General features: G+C 44.7%; 2 protein-coding genes and 1 long non-coding RNA gene across 14 annotated transcripts in view; 2 read left to right on the forward strand and 1 right to left on the reverse strand.

Annotated features, from left to right (window-relative positions):
• The window catches only part of inpp4b (inositol polyphosphate-4-phosphatase type II B), a 90,325-nt gene extending 79,440 nt beyond the window's left edge, over positions 1 to 10,885 (forward strand). For 7 of the 10 annotated variants that reach the window (XM_029850411.1, XM_029850414.1, XM_029850412.1 and 4 more), the window contains 10 exons: positions 1,968 to 2,297; positions 2,941 to 3,079; positions 4,992 to 5,164; positions 5,381 to 5,504; positions 5,586 to 5,712; positions 6,246 to 6,386; positions 6,454 to 6,551; positions 6,685 to 6,797; positions 7,126 to 7,280; positions 9,149 to 10,130. In XM_029850411.1, the coding sequence (XP_029706271.1) occupies positions 1,968 to 2,297; positions 2,941 to 3,079; positions 4,992 to 5,164; positions 5,381 to 5,504; positions 5,586 to 5,712; positions 6,246 to 6,386; positions 6,454 to 6,551; positions 6,685 to 6,797; positions 7,126 to 7,280; positions 9,149 to 9,323 (1,575 nt within the window). In that variant the 3' untranslated portion in view covers positions 9,324 to 10,130. The other 3 variants (XM_029850420.1, XM_029850419.1, XM_011612981.2) reach the window with 2 other exon arrangements.
• A 1,192-nt stretch (positions 10,886 to 12,077) lies between these two features.
• Positions 12,078 to 15,461, reverse strand: il15 (interleukin 15). 3 transcript variants are annotated; one of them, NM_001033048.1, is given in 6 exon segments: positions 12,078 to 12,308; positions 12,489 to 12,620; positions 13,497 to 13,541; positions 13,659 to 13,746; positions 13,958 to 14,040; positions 15,257 to 15,461. In NM_001033048.1, coding segments are annotated over 6 exon segments (504 nt in total). In that variant the 5' UTR covers positions 15,308 to 15,461; the 3' UTR covers positions 12,078 to 12,203.
• A 75-nt stretch (positions 15,462 to 15,536) lies between these two features.
• Positions 15,537 to 16,894, forward strand: LOC105417697 (uncharacterized). The gene is made up of 3 exons (XR_965235.2): positions 15,537 to 16,031; positions 16,166 to 16,335; positions 16,450 to 16,894. It is a non-coding gene; the product is annotated as an uncharacterized lncRNA (long non-coding RNA).
• Positions 16,895 to 18,781: the final 1,887 nt, after the last annotated feature.

Raw genomic sequence — 18,781 nt, forward strand, 5'->3', positions numbered from 1 at the left:
TCCTTCGCTTTCAGATCCGATGTAACTTTGCCTCCCTGCTGCAGTCGAGCCCGCAGAGGAGTTTTCTGGCTCACATGCCTGTTTCCAGATCACATCAAGGAGGCCCAGCAAGAGGATCTATCCCGAAGGAGGCCCAGCGTTTCAGATCTGGGAGGCAGGTTGGTGTGGAGGAGTGTGGAGGAGGGCATTTGCTTTGGTTTAACCCCGGCTATGAAAATCAAGGCGTGTGTTCTCCTCCACCTGAAGGCGTGCTGTTGTTTCCAGATCCAGCAGTCATTAAACTGGCGGTTTTGTCAGGAGTCCTGCGCGTTACTGGAATGGTTTTGATCCATACGCTTCCTTTTAAAGTTACCTTCCGGACACCTGTAGCGCCTCGCTGAGAAGTACAAATGACTTCAGACTGTTTTAAACATGACAGCTACAACCCCAATCGTCTGGGGAGCGAAAATGAATAATATATGTTCTGGTAGATTGCTAATTAACACTGGGGTCAGATAAGCAGAGTTCAATTTGAATATGAATTTCCATTTTGATATCCCATGTTCCTTTTAAGTGGCATTTAGTTTAAGCACAGCTCCCCCCCCCCACCCCTTCCCCAAGTCACTTAAACATTGTTATCTTTCAGAATGATGTTTACTTTGTGTACAATCGCATCAGAGAATAATAATTCTGCCACAAATGCTTTTCTCGGGCAATTACGCTTGTCAACTTATTCATAGATTTCAGCTCTCACGTTGCTAACTCACAGTAATGGCGCTCGTTTTCTCCCACGAATGGCAGTTAAAATGGATATGAATTTATCACAGCAGTGGTTTTAGTGTAGCCGTAATTTGCTATTTTTCAGCTGCTGCATTCATCAAAGGGGCCGTTTCCTACCGAACAATCGTCTTCCTATCATTTGAGAGCTCCAGAGCAGAACACTTAAAGCAGAGTTTTGCTTCCTAAATGACAAAAACAGACGACGGGACATTTCTTTTCATTTGTAAAAATGAAAAGAAATGTAGTTTCTGTCATGTCCAGTGTGCAACATTATGAAAAATCTATTGTCACAAGCTGAATATGATCGCTTTTTAGCATGCCATAGCTGGAATTGGTGTTTTTATTCCTTAAGAAGAAATACACTAATCAGACATGTTCATGCAAGTCATAACAGCAGTAGCTCGGAACAAACAAACTTGGATATGAATTAGTAATAGGTATGCACATATGTGTGCGTGTGTGTAACCTCGCTGGCAGGAATTAGAGACATATATCTTGTCTCAGCACAGTCTAAGAGACCCGGTGTTGTAACGGTTTTCAATTTAACGCACGGGATAAAGAAAACCGGGGGGAAGAAATGCCACCTGTAATCTTTCATTATAGCTGACATGTTCTTTGAAAAATGCATCGGCTATTTCTGCTGACAAGCCCATTTCCCAAACACTCCCTGCAAGTTCATTATTCAGTCGGCCTCGGGGATCTGAGGGCAGAAGACGTGATTGCGTGATAAATATATGTATCCAGTGACCTCATAGGTTTCTTTTCGCAGATGACTCGGGCTGTTTTGTTTGCCGGGGTAATAAAATTGCTTATTGCAGCTCCAACTCAATTACTCTTGAGAGCCCTTATTCTTTCAGCGGCAGACGCGAGGCTCCTTAGAACCGGGTCCATCGGCGACATACAGTCGCTGGTGTGTTTGAGACCAAAAGAGGTGCGCTCCTCTGAGAGGCGCGCCGGAATTTAGAGGAGTAATTGAATTGTTTGTTGTTTGCTGCCATTTGCGTCGCTGCGATGCCGTAATGGAGACACAGGCGGGTTTCTTTTTTTCCCTTCTCCTTTGTAAATACTCCCATCAAACAAGTATTTTCTTCCAGGCGCCACACGCTCACTAAAAAGAAAAAAAAAATCTCTCCCCATCTCCACCTAGGCGCAGTCTCTCTCCGTCCACTCAACCTCTCACCTTTTCTTGGCCTCTCTCTCCTCCGCAGACGGAACAATTCGTCCACACGCTTAAGGATGAACTGGTCAAGAGCGCGCTGCTAGCGCTGCACGCGGCGAGGCCGGGCTACGTTTCCAAGAGCCAGAAGCAAACCCCCTCGCAGGGAGGACAGCGACCAGGCCACAACCATCAGAGCAGCGGCCAGAATCAGAGCCCAGCTCAGGGGCTCCCTGGCCACAGCCCGACCACATCAATCAATGAGAGCGGCACGGTGTGTAACAACGTGGAGGGATCACAAACCACCGCTCGAGGAGAGGGTGGGCCCCTGAAACACCAAGACTCCATCCCTCATCATAAAGAATATGATGAAGAGGAGTGGGTGAGTGTGGATTTTACTTTTAATGAATTGAGTCTTTATGAAACCCAAGTACGTAGAGGCTTACAATGTCTCGACATGAGGAACGTAGGAGCAGAAGCTGATTTTTAGTGGTCTCCATGCCGATGAATGTATCCCGCGTTGCTTCTTTTCACTGCAACTGTTTGCTTCTGCCACACTGACAGCAGGAGATTACCATGATTTCTGCACAACGGCACCCAATTATCTCCTAAAATATTCCCCACTTTTATATTCAAACCATATGTCTGAAGCAACCAAAATACACCCAGCCACTTACAGGACGCAGGCGCGCAGATTCTCACATATGTACACACACACACACACTCACACACGCACACACACAGTGTAGAAGCATCAATGACATCAACAGATGGAGCTCAGGAACAGAAAGAGAAAGCTGGAAACCATCCAAACATTTTGTAAGTAATATTGGGCCATCCGAACGGCAATTTCCTGTCGACCTTTTGAACATAAAGCCGAAAAAAAAAAAAACTTTCCGCGTTATTTTGTGCTCCAAAGTCGTATGAAAATACTCTGAGCTGCTTGCACGTTTTTTTTTTTTGCAGCCTGGGAAACACATAATCAGCAGGAATCTGACTACTAATGATGCATTCTGCCCCTTTAGGACAGAGTGTGGGCCAGCGTGGCCAAACGGCTCAACTGCGTAATTGCCATGGTGGACCAACTGCGGGAGGAGGACAACAGCAAACCGGAGCCGGTCCCTGAGCAGCAGCTGGCTGATGTCATCACATCACACAACCCTGGTAATTATTGAGTTTGTAATAAGGCTCGATTAGATATCAAGCACTGGGGGGGAAGACACCTGGCTGCAGGCATCTGAGCTCCTCCCAATGGGGAGGAGGACAGACAGTTTATGGTGCATCTACAGCAGCTGAAGTGGCACCATGGTGACCGTCCCGGGGCTGTTTGGTGGGCTGGTGTGAGATGGAGCAGCTCCTGTATCCGACTGCTGGTCCAGTTGCCTCTGAGTGACACAGCTGTAAAGGTTCCACAGAAGAGAGACAAGATGTCCAAGACATTTCCTCAGAGAAGCGCCTCCCCAGGGAGCCATGATGCAGTCAATCCGTCACCCACTTAATTTGAATGAATGAAGTGTTCCCTCATTTGCTTCGAGGAGACTTGGAGGAGTTTGTGTCTATGCAAATAAATTGATCACAACAGCCGAGGGAATAACAAACCTGCGGTTGTTGTAGCTTCGGCAAAAGAGAGGAGAAAGTTGATGAAAACACTGTTTGATATGCAGAGCCACTCACTGTCGACCACAATCTGCCCAGTCTTCCCTTCTGCCCAATGAAACCCTGCTGCAAGCTTGTGTCTAGACAAGTGTGCAGCCAGCTGCAGCTGCCAAGTGGCGCACAGAGAGGAGAGGCATCAGTCTGACCAGGCGACAAGGAGACGAGCTATGTGTGCGTCTGTGTGTGCTTGTTCTCACATACTTCATGTTTACAACCACAATTTGTATTTCACTAGAAAAATGGGGTTGGCGGTTAAGGTTGAGCAGTTAGTTATGATGGCATGCGTGCATGCAAGTGTGTGTGTGTGCATGACATCCTTTTTAAGACAATGAACAGGCTGCGACCAATTGTGATAATGCTTGTCTAAATACAAACAGACCGAATAATGACAAAGGCTTTATCTCCGCGTTAAAGCCAGCGAAGCGCTCTGTGAGCGCCCCTGTGTGTGTGTTGGGGGGGGTTAGACAGGTGGGCTGACAGAGATGACAGCTGGAGTCGTCCTTTGTGTAGAGGTGATATTTGCAGAAAGAGATAAGACATGATTTCTCTGGCAGGGAAAGTCTGATGTGCTTAACGTTCTCGGTCAGCCCTGATTTTGTATGTGCGTGTACGTGTGTGTGCATGTGTGCGCGTCTGTTTATCCATCTGTGTAGGTGTATTTCCACATTGAACACCCAAAACTTTTCAACAGGTTGTCACTGGAGAGAACAAGTTGTGGTGGGGAACCAGATGCCCACATTTTTGACATTATTGGGCCAACACTGCCCCCTGTTGGCAGACGAAGAGATCAGTCTGTACGAAGAAAAGTGTAGACACCGTGAAGTCACACTTGTAGCGTGACCCAGTTCCGATATTCGTGTAAGCAGATTACGAGTATGTTGTGTGACCAAAAGATTTGCCTCTCAAGGAGTTGACTGTCAAGCCGGGCACAACCTGGGAATTTAATTTCAGAGAGATTTCTGTTCTGTTCGAAGCTTTTTAGTTGCTTGTCCATCTTTTTGGCATTTACCACAGTGCACATCTGCACGCAGTTGCTTGCCAAGAAGCCACTCTCCTCGGCATCAATGAATCCTAGTTTTGTCAAGTCAATTCATCTAAAACCATCCAAAAATACGATTCTCCTGACTGGAGCAGACAGAAGAAGGAAGAAGGAGAATCTACTCTGTCAGGTCGTTAATCCCACGTAACAATCTAAATGGGTGGATGGGCTGATAAATGTGCAGCCTCTTATTTGACAGCTGCTCTCGCCCAGTATGACGTCACTGCACAGGACAGTTTGACAGTAGACCTCCGATTTATTATTTTATTATTAGATTTATAAGTACATGCAGATCACACACACACACACACACACACACACACGTTCCGATCACAGCTATCGTCGCATGTCGTCCTGACGTCCTTCCACCTCTCTCCACAGGGGACTGGAGGGAACAGCTGCATCCTTTGGTGACCAAGTTGAAGGATTGTGTGACGGAGGTGGTGGAGAAGGCCAAAAGAGCCATGACCTTCGTTCTCCTGCAGGAGGCAGCCTGTAGCCTGCCGCAGGGCTTCCACCTGCAGCAGAGGAGAGACGTGGTCTTCAGCCAGGCGGTAAGCGGCCGCAGCGAGACGACGCGAGGTGATCCGGAAGTGCAGATGCGGTTTTACCGTCGACATTCCACCGCACCACTCGATCGTTCACAACATGCCTCTTACAAAGTCCTTTGAAATGTTTTAGAACTCTGCAACGTGTCGGTACTCATCGAATCACAAAACTGTGGTACAAAACATATGAGTCACACCTCTGTACGATGTGTGTTGCTACAGCTGGCAACCCTGGCCTGTGGCTTTGTCATGAGGCTTTACGCAGGAATGCAGGACAAAGGTTTCCTGAGGCAGCTTCACCAGGTTGGCCTGGTGGCCCAGTTCGAGAGCCTCCTGAGCACCTACAGTCAGTAGCATCTTTGTCTTGTGCTGCAGTCATCTGTGATGCAGTGCACATCTCACAGTTGCACTTTTGAATCTGTTTAAGGCGAAGAGATCGGGATGTTGGAGGACATGGAGGTTGGAATCGCAGACCTGCAGAAGGTCGTCTTTCAGATCACAGAGGCCCAGACGGATGACCTCGGTGACCTTGAACCTTTAGTTCGTGGCAGACGGTAAAATGCTTCTTTGTTGTTGCTTCTTTTTCACTTTTGGGGGTTTCTTTGTGTCATCATATTGAGCTTTTAGGCCATGTATAACTCCACAAGGGGTTTGTGACTACCTTACCTACTTTTGACATGACTTTTTCAACGATTACCGTAACCCCCCAGGAAGCAACAGGAAACCACAAAGTGAAGTGCCATGTAAGAGTTGCTTAAAAAAGGGATGTAAGAGTTGCTTAAGAAAAAAAGGAGTGTTGTCCCTGCATGTCAGCGTTTGTAAGGCTGACTTGACTTTAAAACCATCCGCCCGTAACTTATAAAGGTGCTGCTCACGCCAACATCATCTGAGCCGTTAGCAGCTGTCACCTCGTGTGCAGGTGTGAGATTTCTAGAAGAACAAGTGGAGTAAACCTCAAACCTCTGAAGCAGATCCGTCTTGAAAAATATCTCTTTCCTCTTTCCTCCCTCGAGTATCAAGTTGTCCAACTTGCCCGACTTGGAAAGACATGTTGAACTCCGTTCCTCTGTCCTTTTCCCACATTTAGAGACCATTTCACTGTACAAGTGCCATTACCACGGCTGGTATTCCAGGTCTTGCCAGAGGAGATCAGGGAGGGCAAGCCTCTAAGGGTATTTCCAGTGCTGTTCAACGTGGGCATTAACGAACAGCAAACCATTGCTGAGAGGTACGCACATCATTTAGTCTTAAAGTGGACATGATGCCAGATGTGATGGTGACATCTCTCTTCTCAGGTTCGGAGACATTTCCCTCCAAGAGAGAATAAACCAGAGGAATTTTGAAATTCTAGAGGCCTATTTTAAACTATTAAGCGAAAAGGTGCCAACCGAATGTGAGTTTTGTTCCCCTCGTCGTTCCTCATGTTTTTCCCCAAACTGTCGACTCTTCAGTCTAGGGGCTTCGCTTTTGTTCTATTTAAGTCTAACTTGTGTTTTTGTTTTGACTTGGTCCTTTTCTGCGGGCAGGTCTGCCGTGTTTTCAGACGCAGACGGACATAAAAGAGTTACTTGAAACCCTGGGCCAGAATGTGGTTACGAAGAAAAGAAAGAATGTGGAGATTCTGTGGATTGCTGGAACGGTGAGATACGGTTAGATACTGAAGATGCACATTGAACAATGCACAAGCTAAACATTGTCAAACCATATCTGCCCAGGTATGTGCGATCATGGAGTTCGATATTGAAAAAATCTAGATGAATGCATGGATAGGCTGCATTTTAGATAATTTTGCTGTAAGTTAGCACGTAGCTTCTCACTGTTGGGATACATTCCTGTATGTTCCCATCCCAATAGTGGTTCCAGAAGGCCTTCACACTGCTCTCATACATCGTGACCTACCTGCAAACATCAAAATGTATGTATCCGGTGTCCCAGTGAACTGCTGATGCCTCCTCACTTCTCTCCAGATCTGCCGAAGGTTAAATGGCATCAGGTTTACTAGCTGCAAAAGTGCCAAAGACCGGACATCCATGTCTGTCACATTAGAGCAGTGCGCCCTCCTGCGTGACGAACACCAGCTCAGTAAGGATTTCTTCATCCGAGCTCTGGACTGTATGCGGAGGTAAGAGCGAGAACACGCAGCATCCGACTCTTCTGAATGTAAAGTTTTAAGATTTATCCCATTTATCTGTCACTGTGGATACTGCAAAGAAGGATAAAGCTCAGGGGTCTTGAACTCTCAGCTTGTCAACGGAGCTGCACATTAGATGCTTTAAATGGAGAATCCAGATTCAGAAACCCACATTTAATACCATTTAGCCATTTAATCTGTAGTGTGGTGAGTGGCTCACTTTTGGATATAATTGGTCCATGTTGATGCAACACTTCTAACAGAGATTTTAAATGTCAGATGCCTCAGGCCTGCACCACATGACCAGCAAGAATTATTTATTTCCACCCTTAAGATTCATGGGAAAATTCATCAGTTTCTCAGTTTCTCTACTGCCTCCAAAATAGAGCAAATCACACCAAAGTAACGTCAGTACGTAATTTAGGGAGTTTGTCTCTGATAAGTGTGAAACTCATCTGAACTCATAACCCTCTCATGAAACCTGGTGCTCGTGCTAAACATTTTCCACTTTATCACTGTGCGATGTGTGATGCAAGCATGTTTACACGACCTTCAACCATCCTCCCTCGTGGAGGCACGGGCACATGCACAGCTGGAAGTCTTCAGAGTGCAGAGAACTTGTCCAAATCACACAAGCTGATCAGATCAGAAAGGCTTGTGCTGCAGATGTGCACACAGCCAGTGACTTCATCAGGTTAAAGCATCAGTCAGATATAAGGGCCTAAACAAAGCCACACAACATCCACTCAAACACACACTCTTGCACACACAGACACATACTTACGTACTTCTATCTTTGTGAGGACTTTTTTACCCAGCTCCCTACTCTAACCTTACCCATCCCCACACACCCCTGACCCCTAACCCCTAACCCAATCCTAACCTCAGCCTCATTTTGATAGAAGATTGCATAATCTGGTGCTCAATATGTAGCAAGTAAAACAACAACAACACACACACACAACTTTTGAGGACCTTTTGGGAAATGAGGACAGTTTGGCTGGTCCTCAAAAAGATAGAGTTTCACTTTGTGTTTTTGGGTCCTCACTAACCTCCAAATGTAACACAAGCAGCTTTGCGCACTTGAACAAATCTATCTTTGGCTGCTCTAAACCAGAAAGTTAAATCATGGATAGTTTTCTGGTGGAACGGAGTTGAAAGATGAGGAGGGAGGTGCATTTCTGGTGCACTCTCTGCTACAGAAACACTCTCACTGGAAAAGCTCTACAACCTTTTCACAATTAATTCAGGTCTAATTAAACCTCTTTGGGGCCAATTGATTTAATTTCAAGAAAAAAGTTCAAGCTTGAACTTCAAACCAATTATCTTTCATTCCTACTGACCAACAAGTTTTTACATGTTACTTGACTCAGTCTTGGAAGAACGCGCTTGTGTGTGTGTGTGCGTGCGCGCGTGCAGGTGAGAACAGTGGAAGTGGTCCTCACAAATATAGAAGTAGAATGTGTGAGGGGAATGTCTAATTATGATTGCAACACTCATACATCCGGAACATGCGGAGCTAACGGCAACTAAAGTTCTAATGAATCAACTCTTCACCCACTAGCATGTATCTTTGCTTTGGACATGAATGAAAGCATTATCAGGCCGATCCGATCATAAGAGCTCGCATGCATCTCTTTCCCATCCTTTCCATCTCTTCCTCATCCTTGTGTGTATTTTCTCTCTGCACTCTGTGACTAAGTGGACCTTCTGGTGCCCCCGCCCCCCGTCACGACCAGCGACGGGTCAGCTAGTGGCAGAAGTCCCACTTAGATGCTGTCTAACCTGTACTAACACCACAGTGTGTTTTATCTGTCTCTGTTGGTTCTGTTTCACTCTTTACGGGGGCCGCCCTGCAGTCGGCTCAACCAGGGGGACCTTGGGCAGTGGGAGGACCCCGAGGCTGGCGCCGTCACACAGAACAAACCAGCATCGCGACATTTTTACCCCATTGCCCTGCTGCTCGTCAGCTCCCATTTACTGGTTGTGTGGCTCATTTTAAGCCTTGTTTTTCTGCTCGCAAAATATCAATAAACTGCTGCCAATGCCATCTCTACTCACTGCTTATTTCCGTGTTTGCTGGTTATTTTAACCAAGGCGGTGGTGGAGGGGTGGTCTTTACCAGATGAGGTTAATCCCAGATTAAAGAGGGTGATCGGGACTACTAACTTTATTTTCCCTGTTGCAAGTGTAGACTATAAACATTTGAGGTCTGACTGATGCTCATGGACGGATGTGTTAAGTTACGCACATGTTATAACCGCCATTACAGCCTGAGGCACATCTTTAATTCTAAACTCATCAATATTTATAAATGTAAGAAAAGGGGCCTCCGTAGTTCCCAAAACAGACAGTGACACGGCTCAAATGCAGAAAATATTAGGCTGGCACTAGGTTTTGCAGGTTTGGACCTGCTCACGCAGAGAATTTTTACACTTGGGAAATAAGAGCTGAAGTATTTACTAAAAGATAAACATTAGGAGCTATGTGGTGATTACTTTTTGATGTATTTTGTATAAAAACCAGAAAACTTGAAACATCTGATGCCATATCTCATAAAATGAAATACTTTTTAAAAAGACGGGGGGACAAATATGTGTTTTTGCAAATTAAGTACTAATAGAATAAAAGTAAAGAAATGCCATTAAACATGAGAGAAGGCAGCGATGTATGGGTGATTATTATTTAATGTTCTGTTCTTGAAAAAGCCTAAACATTCTTGGAATAGTGCATTAAGTTCATTCTTCTTCCAAAGCCACTTTTTATTTAAGTGTTGCAATCATTGTCTCACATCATTTCCTTTTTTTTTCATTTTTCTTTTCTTTCCTCCCTAATTCCTCTTCCATATTTGGTCACCAGAGAAGGATGTCGGATTGAAAACGTTGAAAAGAATATTAGATGCAGGAAATATGCCTTCAACATGTTGCAGCTGATGGCCTTTCCCAAGTGCTACCGACCACCTGAGGGGACTTACGGCAAAGTTGACTCTTGAAGACGTTTTACTGTCAAACCACAAAAATATCAAATGTTTTGTTGCATCTAACTGCTGGACTTATAAGAATATAAATATTTTGCTGTCTGTTGAGGCTTCAGTTGCCCCGTTTTGCTTAATCCTCGGCTCATTTATCGTTGAGTTAAAGCACTTTTTTTCTTTTTTGGCCCAATGATGGATAAACTTTACAACCATCCAAAATAAACAGCTTGTAGCCATGTCGTGTGCAGGCTGGACGAATGCTTATTCCCACACCGAAATAATAATATCTGTGTAACGTTTAAGGACAACTGTAGCTTTCATATGACGGCATGTTCTCTGTCCCCAGGTCCTTCATATCTGCTGTAGACATTTTTATTTATCTGGGCCCAAATACTGGTGTCGAATCAGAAGCTGGCATTTCCATCCTGTTCTTTTTATATATCTCAAGATTCAGCCACATGAACTGAATTCATGCTGCTGGACTAAATAATTTATTTTTGTACTCATGAACGACTTTTATATTCCAGTGGTCATCTTGAACTGTAACGCATGAATTTGGAACTGTTTCGTTTTTGCCCGTGAGTGAAAGGTGGAAAGAGAATAAAATGGTTTAATCTGGGTATTTTTGACTGTTTCTCTCAAGGTGCGGAGGGACTTTATGATCCTAAACTGGCAGCGGCCTTCCTGAAAATCAAAGGTCACTGCAATAAAAATGTAACAATTCCGTGAAGAATAAATTAGAACATCAACATCATCATCTTAGTTTTATTTTATTAGCAAATTCACATGGACAGAGATGAAGCCACCAGCTCCATGTTCGTCACGTCCACTTGTTTCCTGTTTACAACCGTCTGTTCCTGATCAGTATCACATGTTGACCAAATCCCGGTATTCACTGGGACAGAGGCAGGAGACACACACACACACACACACACACACACACACACACTTGTAGTAGGAGCAATTTCAAGGACCTAGGGTGTGTAAATCTAGTTATGGATGACAGTCCCTCAATGTTGTACAAGGTTAGAAACTATACAAAACTGCTCGAGTAAAACACAGTACAGTTAAAATCCATACAATAATAGTACAACATATAAGAAACAGACATTCTAAGAATCCTCCACAGCAGAGAACAGGTGGGTCTTTAGCTTTGATTTCAAGACATCGAGCGAGCACTCTAGTCTAATGTGTTCTGGACAGCATCGCTGCTCTGAATGAGGAAGGCCAACAGACGACATCTTCACCTACGGAACACAACAGTCCAGTCCCCTGGGAGTGCAGAGTGCACAGAAATTCACTAGTTCTGCTCAAACACAATGGTTCAAAGCCATCTTCTACTTTAGAAAGAAGCAACAGCACCTTGAAAACCGCCCGGACCTGCGCTGGAAGCCAGTGAAGTAAGTGTTTCCTTCGTTATCAACCTGTCTGTCTTACTCATAAAGTTCTACACTGATTTCAGGAAATTATAATTTAAAATAAAAACCAACCTATTATGTTTAGTTATGTAACCTTGCTTATATACATACGTGTATATAGGCTGTAAGTCCCAATATGTGGGGAAATGTTGGAGGTCTGCGCTCTTTTATAAAGCTTTTATTACAAGCAGGATTGGCTCAAGCTTTATGACCTTTGAGCACCTCCACACAACAGCGACAGAGAGTGCCGCGAGGGTGGTTTGAGGTTTTTTATAAAATGACTAAATAAAACAGGAATGCGTCGGTTGACAAAAACATCGCAACAAAAAATACCAGAATATAGATGAAAGGATGTGCTTACTGGACCGAGTGGGGTCGCTACAGAATTCCGAAGCAAATTCCAGAGTGTTTATTGGTGAGTTTAATAAAATAGCTCAGCAGCTCACAAATACATGAAACAAGAGTATAAAAATATATCATAAATATGCACAAATCTTACAAATACTTCTCATTTACATTATATTACGTGTTCTGTATTACATTCAATTCTTCCAAGAGGCTTTGTAATCTTCCCAAGAACATTGTAATATTTCTGATCGCGTACTCTTCGCACGGTGGACAGCCAACCTGGGGTGAGAAGAGAGGCAGCAGAACTTTACAATCAGGCTTAAAAACGCAAAGGGTACAAATGAAAATCAAAGACCACTTTCTCTAGTATTACAAAAACACACATTTAATCACAGGCAAAGTCCACAGCTGTTAATTCTAATGCAAGAAGGAAATGGTGTCACTTCCAGCAGGACTTACGGAGTTGTCAGTCGGGAGGATTTCATTAAAGTCACTGATGCAGTTGGCGTTGTTGTCCATAATTTCCTCCTCATTGATGACCATTATCAACTCCAGCATGTAACATCTGAGCGACATATTTTTACATTGCTTCTGCAAGAGAGAGGAAAGCGCCTCAGCACAAAGGATAATAATGGACCGCTGGTCCTTTTTGGTGATCCACTTCAGACAGGTGCATATTTAACATTCTGATTCTCAGCTAAAAAAGACAAATGTTAAATGGTGTGACACTTCGTGTGTGTGTGTGTGTGTGTGTGTGTGTGTGTGTGCGTGTGTGCCTGTGTGGACTGGAGATCGGTCCAGAGTGCATGCATTTCACCCAGTGACTGCTGGGATAATATCCAGAATCCTACACAGGACTCTCATTAGGAAATGGGAGGATGGATGGAGGGATGACCCCAAATCTAAAACCCGAGGTACCCCCTAAGAAGGTCCATGAGGTGGTACCCCCCACCCAAGTCATGATGGGGGGGTCACGAGAACATTTGCTCAAGAGCACCATGAAGACAGCAGGTCAGACAAAATGGCCTCCACAGGCTACTTCGGCACGCGGGTTCTGTTGTAACTGGCAGGACTAGTACTGCCAGTACAGCCCACCACGGCCCATCTGGGATCAGCCAGAGCTCAGCCCAGAGATGCTGGAGTGGAGCAGGGGAAGCGTCTGTCAGTCAGTCAGTCAGTCAGTCGTCGCGCTGGTGCAGCAGGTTATGGGTTCCTCCCAGAGCAGGTGATCCCTGGCATTGTGCCGACAGTTTTCTGGAACCACCGACTGAAAAGGAACTGCGCCTTTGAGTAGCCCGCACAACAGGTACCATCAGTCGGTGCCCCTGGCAGATTTAGATCGCTGTCGCCCAAAACAGAATCTAAAACTTAAACTGTGCAAACTATAGCCACCCTCCCAGCATTGTTGTGTTTTGGGTTTTGTTTTTTTTTTATAAACTTGTCAGTTCCTCTAGATCAGGGACTTACTTTAACACTGTTGGCCGATGGTGCATACAGCATCGCGTCCGAGTTCTAAAAGAGAGCAAGAAGAGAGAAAGAGGAAATTAGCCGTCGCCACTCCAGGCAGAATTTAACGTACGTTAGTGGTGAATAAGCCAAAGCGTTATTTGATGTGGTACCTTCTCTCACCTCAATGGCGGGCCTCAGCGCCTTGACGCAAATTTGAACTCCCCTTGTTTCGGGTACGGAAGCAGCGCACGTGTACGGGCTCAAGAAGCTTGAAGATGGCAGCAAAACAAGGGTTATTGGAATGTGCTCAGTGTGAAGCTGACGTTCACCATTCCTATGACGTATTTACTTGGCCTCTCTGTTGCTGGGTAACCGGAAATGTTTACCCATCACTGTCACAACGTGCCGTTTATTGAGAAATATTGAGAATAAATCTAATATCTGTCCTTGTTTTAGTGGGATTTGCAAAGCTCTCTTACCACAGGACGAATAAATGAAACCAGACTTGAGCTTTGAGGATCTCTCTGCACAGATGACAGGATGACTGGAAATGGACGCCTGTCTGGAAACAATACAAAGGCGTGTTAGTATGTTGTCCTTCTGGTTGTGCGTCAAGTTTAATTGAGGCCATAGAGGACAAAAGCGTTGTTGCAAGATATCGCGGATGTATTCAATCATTTTGCCACAAGTGCTAAAAGTTTTCCCCTCCTGCAAGTTTGTCTAAAATTTATGTTCACAATAATGTCAAAGAGGAAAAGGATTCTTTTTTTTTTTTTGCATCGAAGAGGCGGCTGAAGACAGAGAAGTGCGGACAGGCAGCAGCTACAGGAAGCTTCTGTTGAGGGAACTCTTCCTGTCAGGCACAAAAATACATGGGGGAGATGTCCTCAGTTCAATCCTGCGGGTATTTTTCTACAAACCACTGAGGTGGAAATAAATGCATCTCAGCCACAGCCCTGAATGCCAGCTCTCAACTGCACAGAATTAGAATCAGAGTACTTCATTGATCCCTTTAGGGGATTCCATTAGGGAAATTAGCACAGCTGCTCTGACATTGAGGTTTGCTTGATTGTTGTTAACATTTTTCAGATATTTGAGCGCTGAACCTCATCAAATAACAAGATGATTAACAGCTGTAGCAAAATACTGTTTATTACACGCCATTTGATTCTGGCACAGCGTTGGCCATAAAACTAAACTTTATTTGGAATGAAACTTTAGTTTAATGGCTTGTTTGAGAAAACAGCCAAGAAGAAAATGAGTGTAAGTCATATTTAAACCTACATTTAAACCACACATGTCAGTAAGACGGTTGATTCTGAATATCTGCCGAATCAATGCGCCTTTCATGCATTTAGGAATGAATCCCAACGTATGTTAATGCAGCCGCGGTTGTTTGGAAAGACGTGCATGTGCGTGTGTATGTGCAACGTGCGAATAATCCGTGCGGAGCGACACTTGCCTTTAACCGCCTGCGCGCTGGAGGGGCAGACCCTTGCGTAAGACGACCTTTGACACAAAGGCACCAGCAACCAAAGTAAAAGCGAAACGACTTCTGCGGCACAATCCTGTTGCGTGATTTTGACCAAGAATAACCACGGAGTTACTTTGCAATCACGTGGTTTTCCCAGAGCCCACACCCGCACCGCTGATTCTGGAAGCGGCTCACCTGACATTCGCGAATTTTGACACCCGGCAAACGTATTCTCTCAGTCATGCCCCCCTCCCTATCATGGACGTGCAGAGCTGCTGTGTCGTATGATAAAAGTTGGACTCACCGCTCGCTGCTCTCCGAGACATGTCGGCTGGACCATCATGAAGTCTCTCATCTGCGCAGCTGTGGGGCCACAACCCAGCGGGGGGGCAGGTGACCTTCACATCTTAGCATTTTACACAGTGTAATGAAGCTCCTCGGACAGTCAAGATCGGACACCGGTGTGGCTGAACTCTAGACTGTTGTGCGCGGTGTGGTAGATCCAACACGCCCAAAGAGAGCGACGCAAAGAGAGAGCGGGGAGGGGGGCGCGCGCAGAGGGGGAGGGGGGAGAGACGCAAATAGAGAGGGAGGGGGGGCGGAGACGCCAATACTGTAGAGAGGGTGGGTGCGGGAGAGAGAGACGCAAAGGGGAGAGAGTGCGAAGTATATGCATGTTTTATGGCAGCATCTTTTCCCTGTGCACATTACTGAAAGACATTTCCGTTTCAGATGAGGACGCTGCGGAAATGTGTAACACAGATAAACAGTCTGACTTTTGGACCAATTGGAACTTCTTCAGACTGTGTGCAGGAGCCCCAAGATGATGTGCAGCAGTTAACTTTGCAGCTTAAGGACATAGTTAAACGTCATCATCCAGGATTGATCCTGACATTTGGCCCTCTCATCGGGTTATAGAACATGAGAGCAACAGGGTCACTTTTAAAGTTGTGCAAGGCAACTGAAGAGCTTCAAAAATGTCTTTGACCGTGATGATGCGAGTATGTGATGGTGAATTTCTTTCACAGGACCACGTGTACTCTGTCAAAAGGGAGCCTGGAAGATTAGAGTGCAAAACTGTAGGTGACCTTATTGTGGCCTTTATCATCCTATGTAATAGATGGATGGCTGATTGTTCCACTGAAGCACAGCATCTTGTCACACTAAAGACATTTATTTCAGTGCTTAAACTGTCTCATGTGTCTCTTAACAGGTGGCTGAACCACAAATACCAAAAAGCTGAAGTTGTCAAGTCGGTATGGAGACGTTGAACACACTTGGAGCTGCAACAACAGATTAATTAAAGTACATTACAGGAGACTCTCTCACTGGCATTAAAACCCAAACAAGCCAGAAGACCGGTTCATGCTTTGGCCCATAATGGTGAGTCTAATCCAAATCTACCGGAGCAAACATGTCTGATATTAATTTTCAAAGCAGCCATTTTGATCTAACTTCCTTTAACTCTTCAGTTGTCATCAATCTATTAATTTACAGAAAGTAAGCAGAAAAATAGTCAAAAAAATCATCACCTACAGGAAACCTTATTCACCTGCACCAAACTGGGTAGACGACGCTCAGATACCCTGGCAGAAGCTCCCTGAAGAGTCGGTCCAGGATTTGGAAAGGATAAAATAGGCAGAGAAATGATACAAGTTGGTGGTCTCCGAGATGATGAACACTTGTAAGAACCCTAGCAGGCGCAGCACCACAGAGATAAAGATAAAGAAACGCCAGAAAAAAGAGGAAATGTTCAAGATACGTACGGCTGTGTCAACTGGCAGCCGAAACATTTGCCTTTTAATTCATGCTCGTCATTCTTAGGGTTCTCAGGCTTTGCAGTAGAGCAGTGCTTCTCAATTATTTTCTGTTACGCCCCCCCTAGGAAGAAGAAAACATTTTGCGCCCCCCCCGCCGTGACTATAATTAGTATCATTTGTCTATGAAATTGTTATAAGTACACCTCTGCATAACATTGTATCCTTATTAATATTAAAGAAAACAAAAAAAAGAAAGAAATATAGACCAAAGCGGGATGATTGTTGCCAATATTCGGCACGTTTTTGCCGAAAAAACTCAAGCGGCTGATCAGCGTGACTGGGGTGTAATGTCTTTAAGTGAGGGTTAGGGTTAGTGTTAGGGTTAACCAGGGTTAGGGTTAACCAGGGTTAGGGTTGTCTTTAAGTGACGCCTTCATTTATTTGGCTCCATGCTGTCCTGCCAACATTTTTAGACACAGTAAACACACCGGTCTTTCCTCGTCTCCCACCGTAGTCACAGTGAAGCCAAGCGCTATAGATGCTTCGTCATATTTCCTCGTCTTAGCTTTCGGGAGACTTTCGTATGTCTCATTATCTCCGTCTCTCTCCGCCTTTCTTTTCATCACTGTTAAGTATTTTTTCATGCCGTCTCTTGGTGGTTTGTTCACTGCTCTTCCTATCTCTTGCTCTGTGGTGTGTGCGCGAGGGATGTGCGATTACACTTTATTCTAGTACGGCAAAAAAAACAAAAAAACATGTTCTCCGGGGTCACACGCGGGGGCGCGCCCCACTATTTGAGAAGCGCTGCAGCAGAGACACACATGTTGATGTTTGACCAGAAGGTTGTTAATGATCTCATCATTTCCTTCATATCTGCCATTTGCCTGATGTTTACATCCACAACCCTGCAGAACTGACATGGACACCAAGGTAAAATCTCTCCCTTTTATAGTATTAGAATATAAAAACCATTATTTTATCACCAAATCAATGTTGCAGTTATACACAATGGTGTTTCTTCTTGATAAATCCGGAAGGAAGGAAGGAAGGAAGGAAGGAAGGAAGGAAGGAAGGAAGGAAGGAAGGAAGGAAGAAAACACATATTTAAAATCCAATATGAGGAACTGAAACGTGTCTTGTGCAGGGTGATGGTGGTGCATGGTGCTGCTGTATTGCAGCGGCCCCATAGAGTCTCTTACTCGGGGAGGGGGCGGGGGCAACGTCTGGGGGGGTCGGAGGGGGCGGGGGCAACGTCTGGGGGGGTCCTGGGCCTTGTTGAGGAGGCCTGCCGCGGTGGGAAAGACGAGAAGTTTTGGTCTTGGTGGACCTCAGTCTTCTGCCAGACGGGAGTGGCTCAAAAAATTTAAATCCAGGGTGGGAGGGGTCAGCCACAAAACCTGAGGGACTCCATTTACATCCCTACAGGTACTGTTAATATATATATTTCAGGATCAACCATTTCATTATCTGCTAAGTATTAAGTATTTTTTAGTGTTGCAATAAAGTCTCGTTGGTCATTGAGGTAGTATTTTTTCGATTCTTATAATTCAGGGATGATTTTATGTTCATGTTCTAGAATTATACGATGTATGTACGCCGCTGTCCCTGTGGTAAATTACCGGTATTCATACATGGAGGATATGTTAGTCACTGTAATTTTCCTGGGATTTTTACTGAAAGAAAAATGTGTTTTGCAATAGTTTTGACTGGTGCATTGCCAACGAAATATGGCCAGCTAGCGTGGTCTAAACTTGATTGATTTTGTATTTCCATGTTAAATCACAAGTAATACAATGGTTTAAAAAAGATTAGATTTTAAAAGAAAATGTCTGTTATTTTACAGTTCGATTCTGGCAACCACAGAGAGAGAAGCCAAGAAAGCGGCAGGAGAGGGGGAGTCATGGTTCAGGTTCATTTTTCACTAGGGGAGCTTTTACTCGCCTCAGCATTGGTTTTCAAATTTTACTTTATTTTCCAACTGACGTTATTGTCATAATAATAATCTGCTTTGAATATTTGAGAATTTTTTAAAATTTTTTGTCCTCCTCTACCTCTCCCAAAATGGTATC

This window comes from Takifugu rubripes, chromosome 17, assembly GCF_901000725.2.
Source record: "Takifugu rubripes chromosome 17, fTakRub1.2, whole genome shotgun sequence".
NCBI lineage: Eukaryota > Metazoa > Chordata > Actinopteri > Tetraodontiformes > Tetraodontidae > Takifugu > Takifugu rubripes.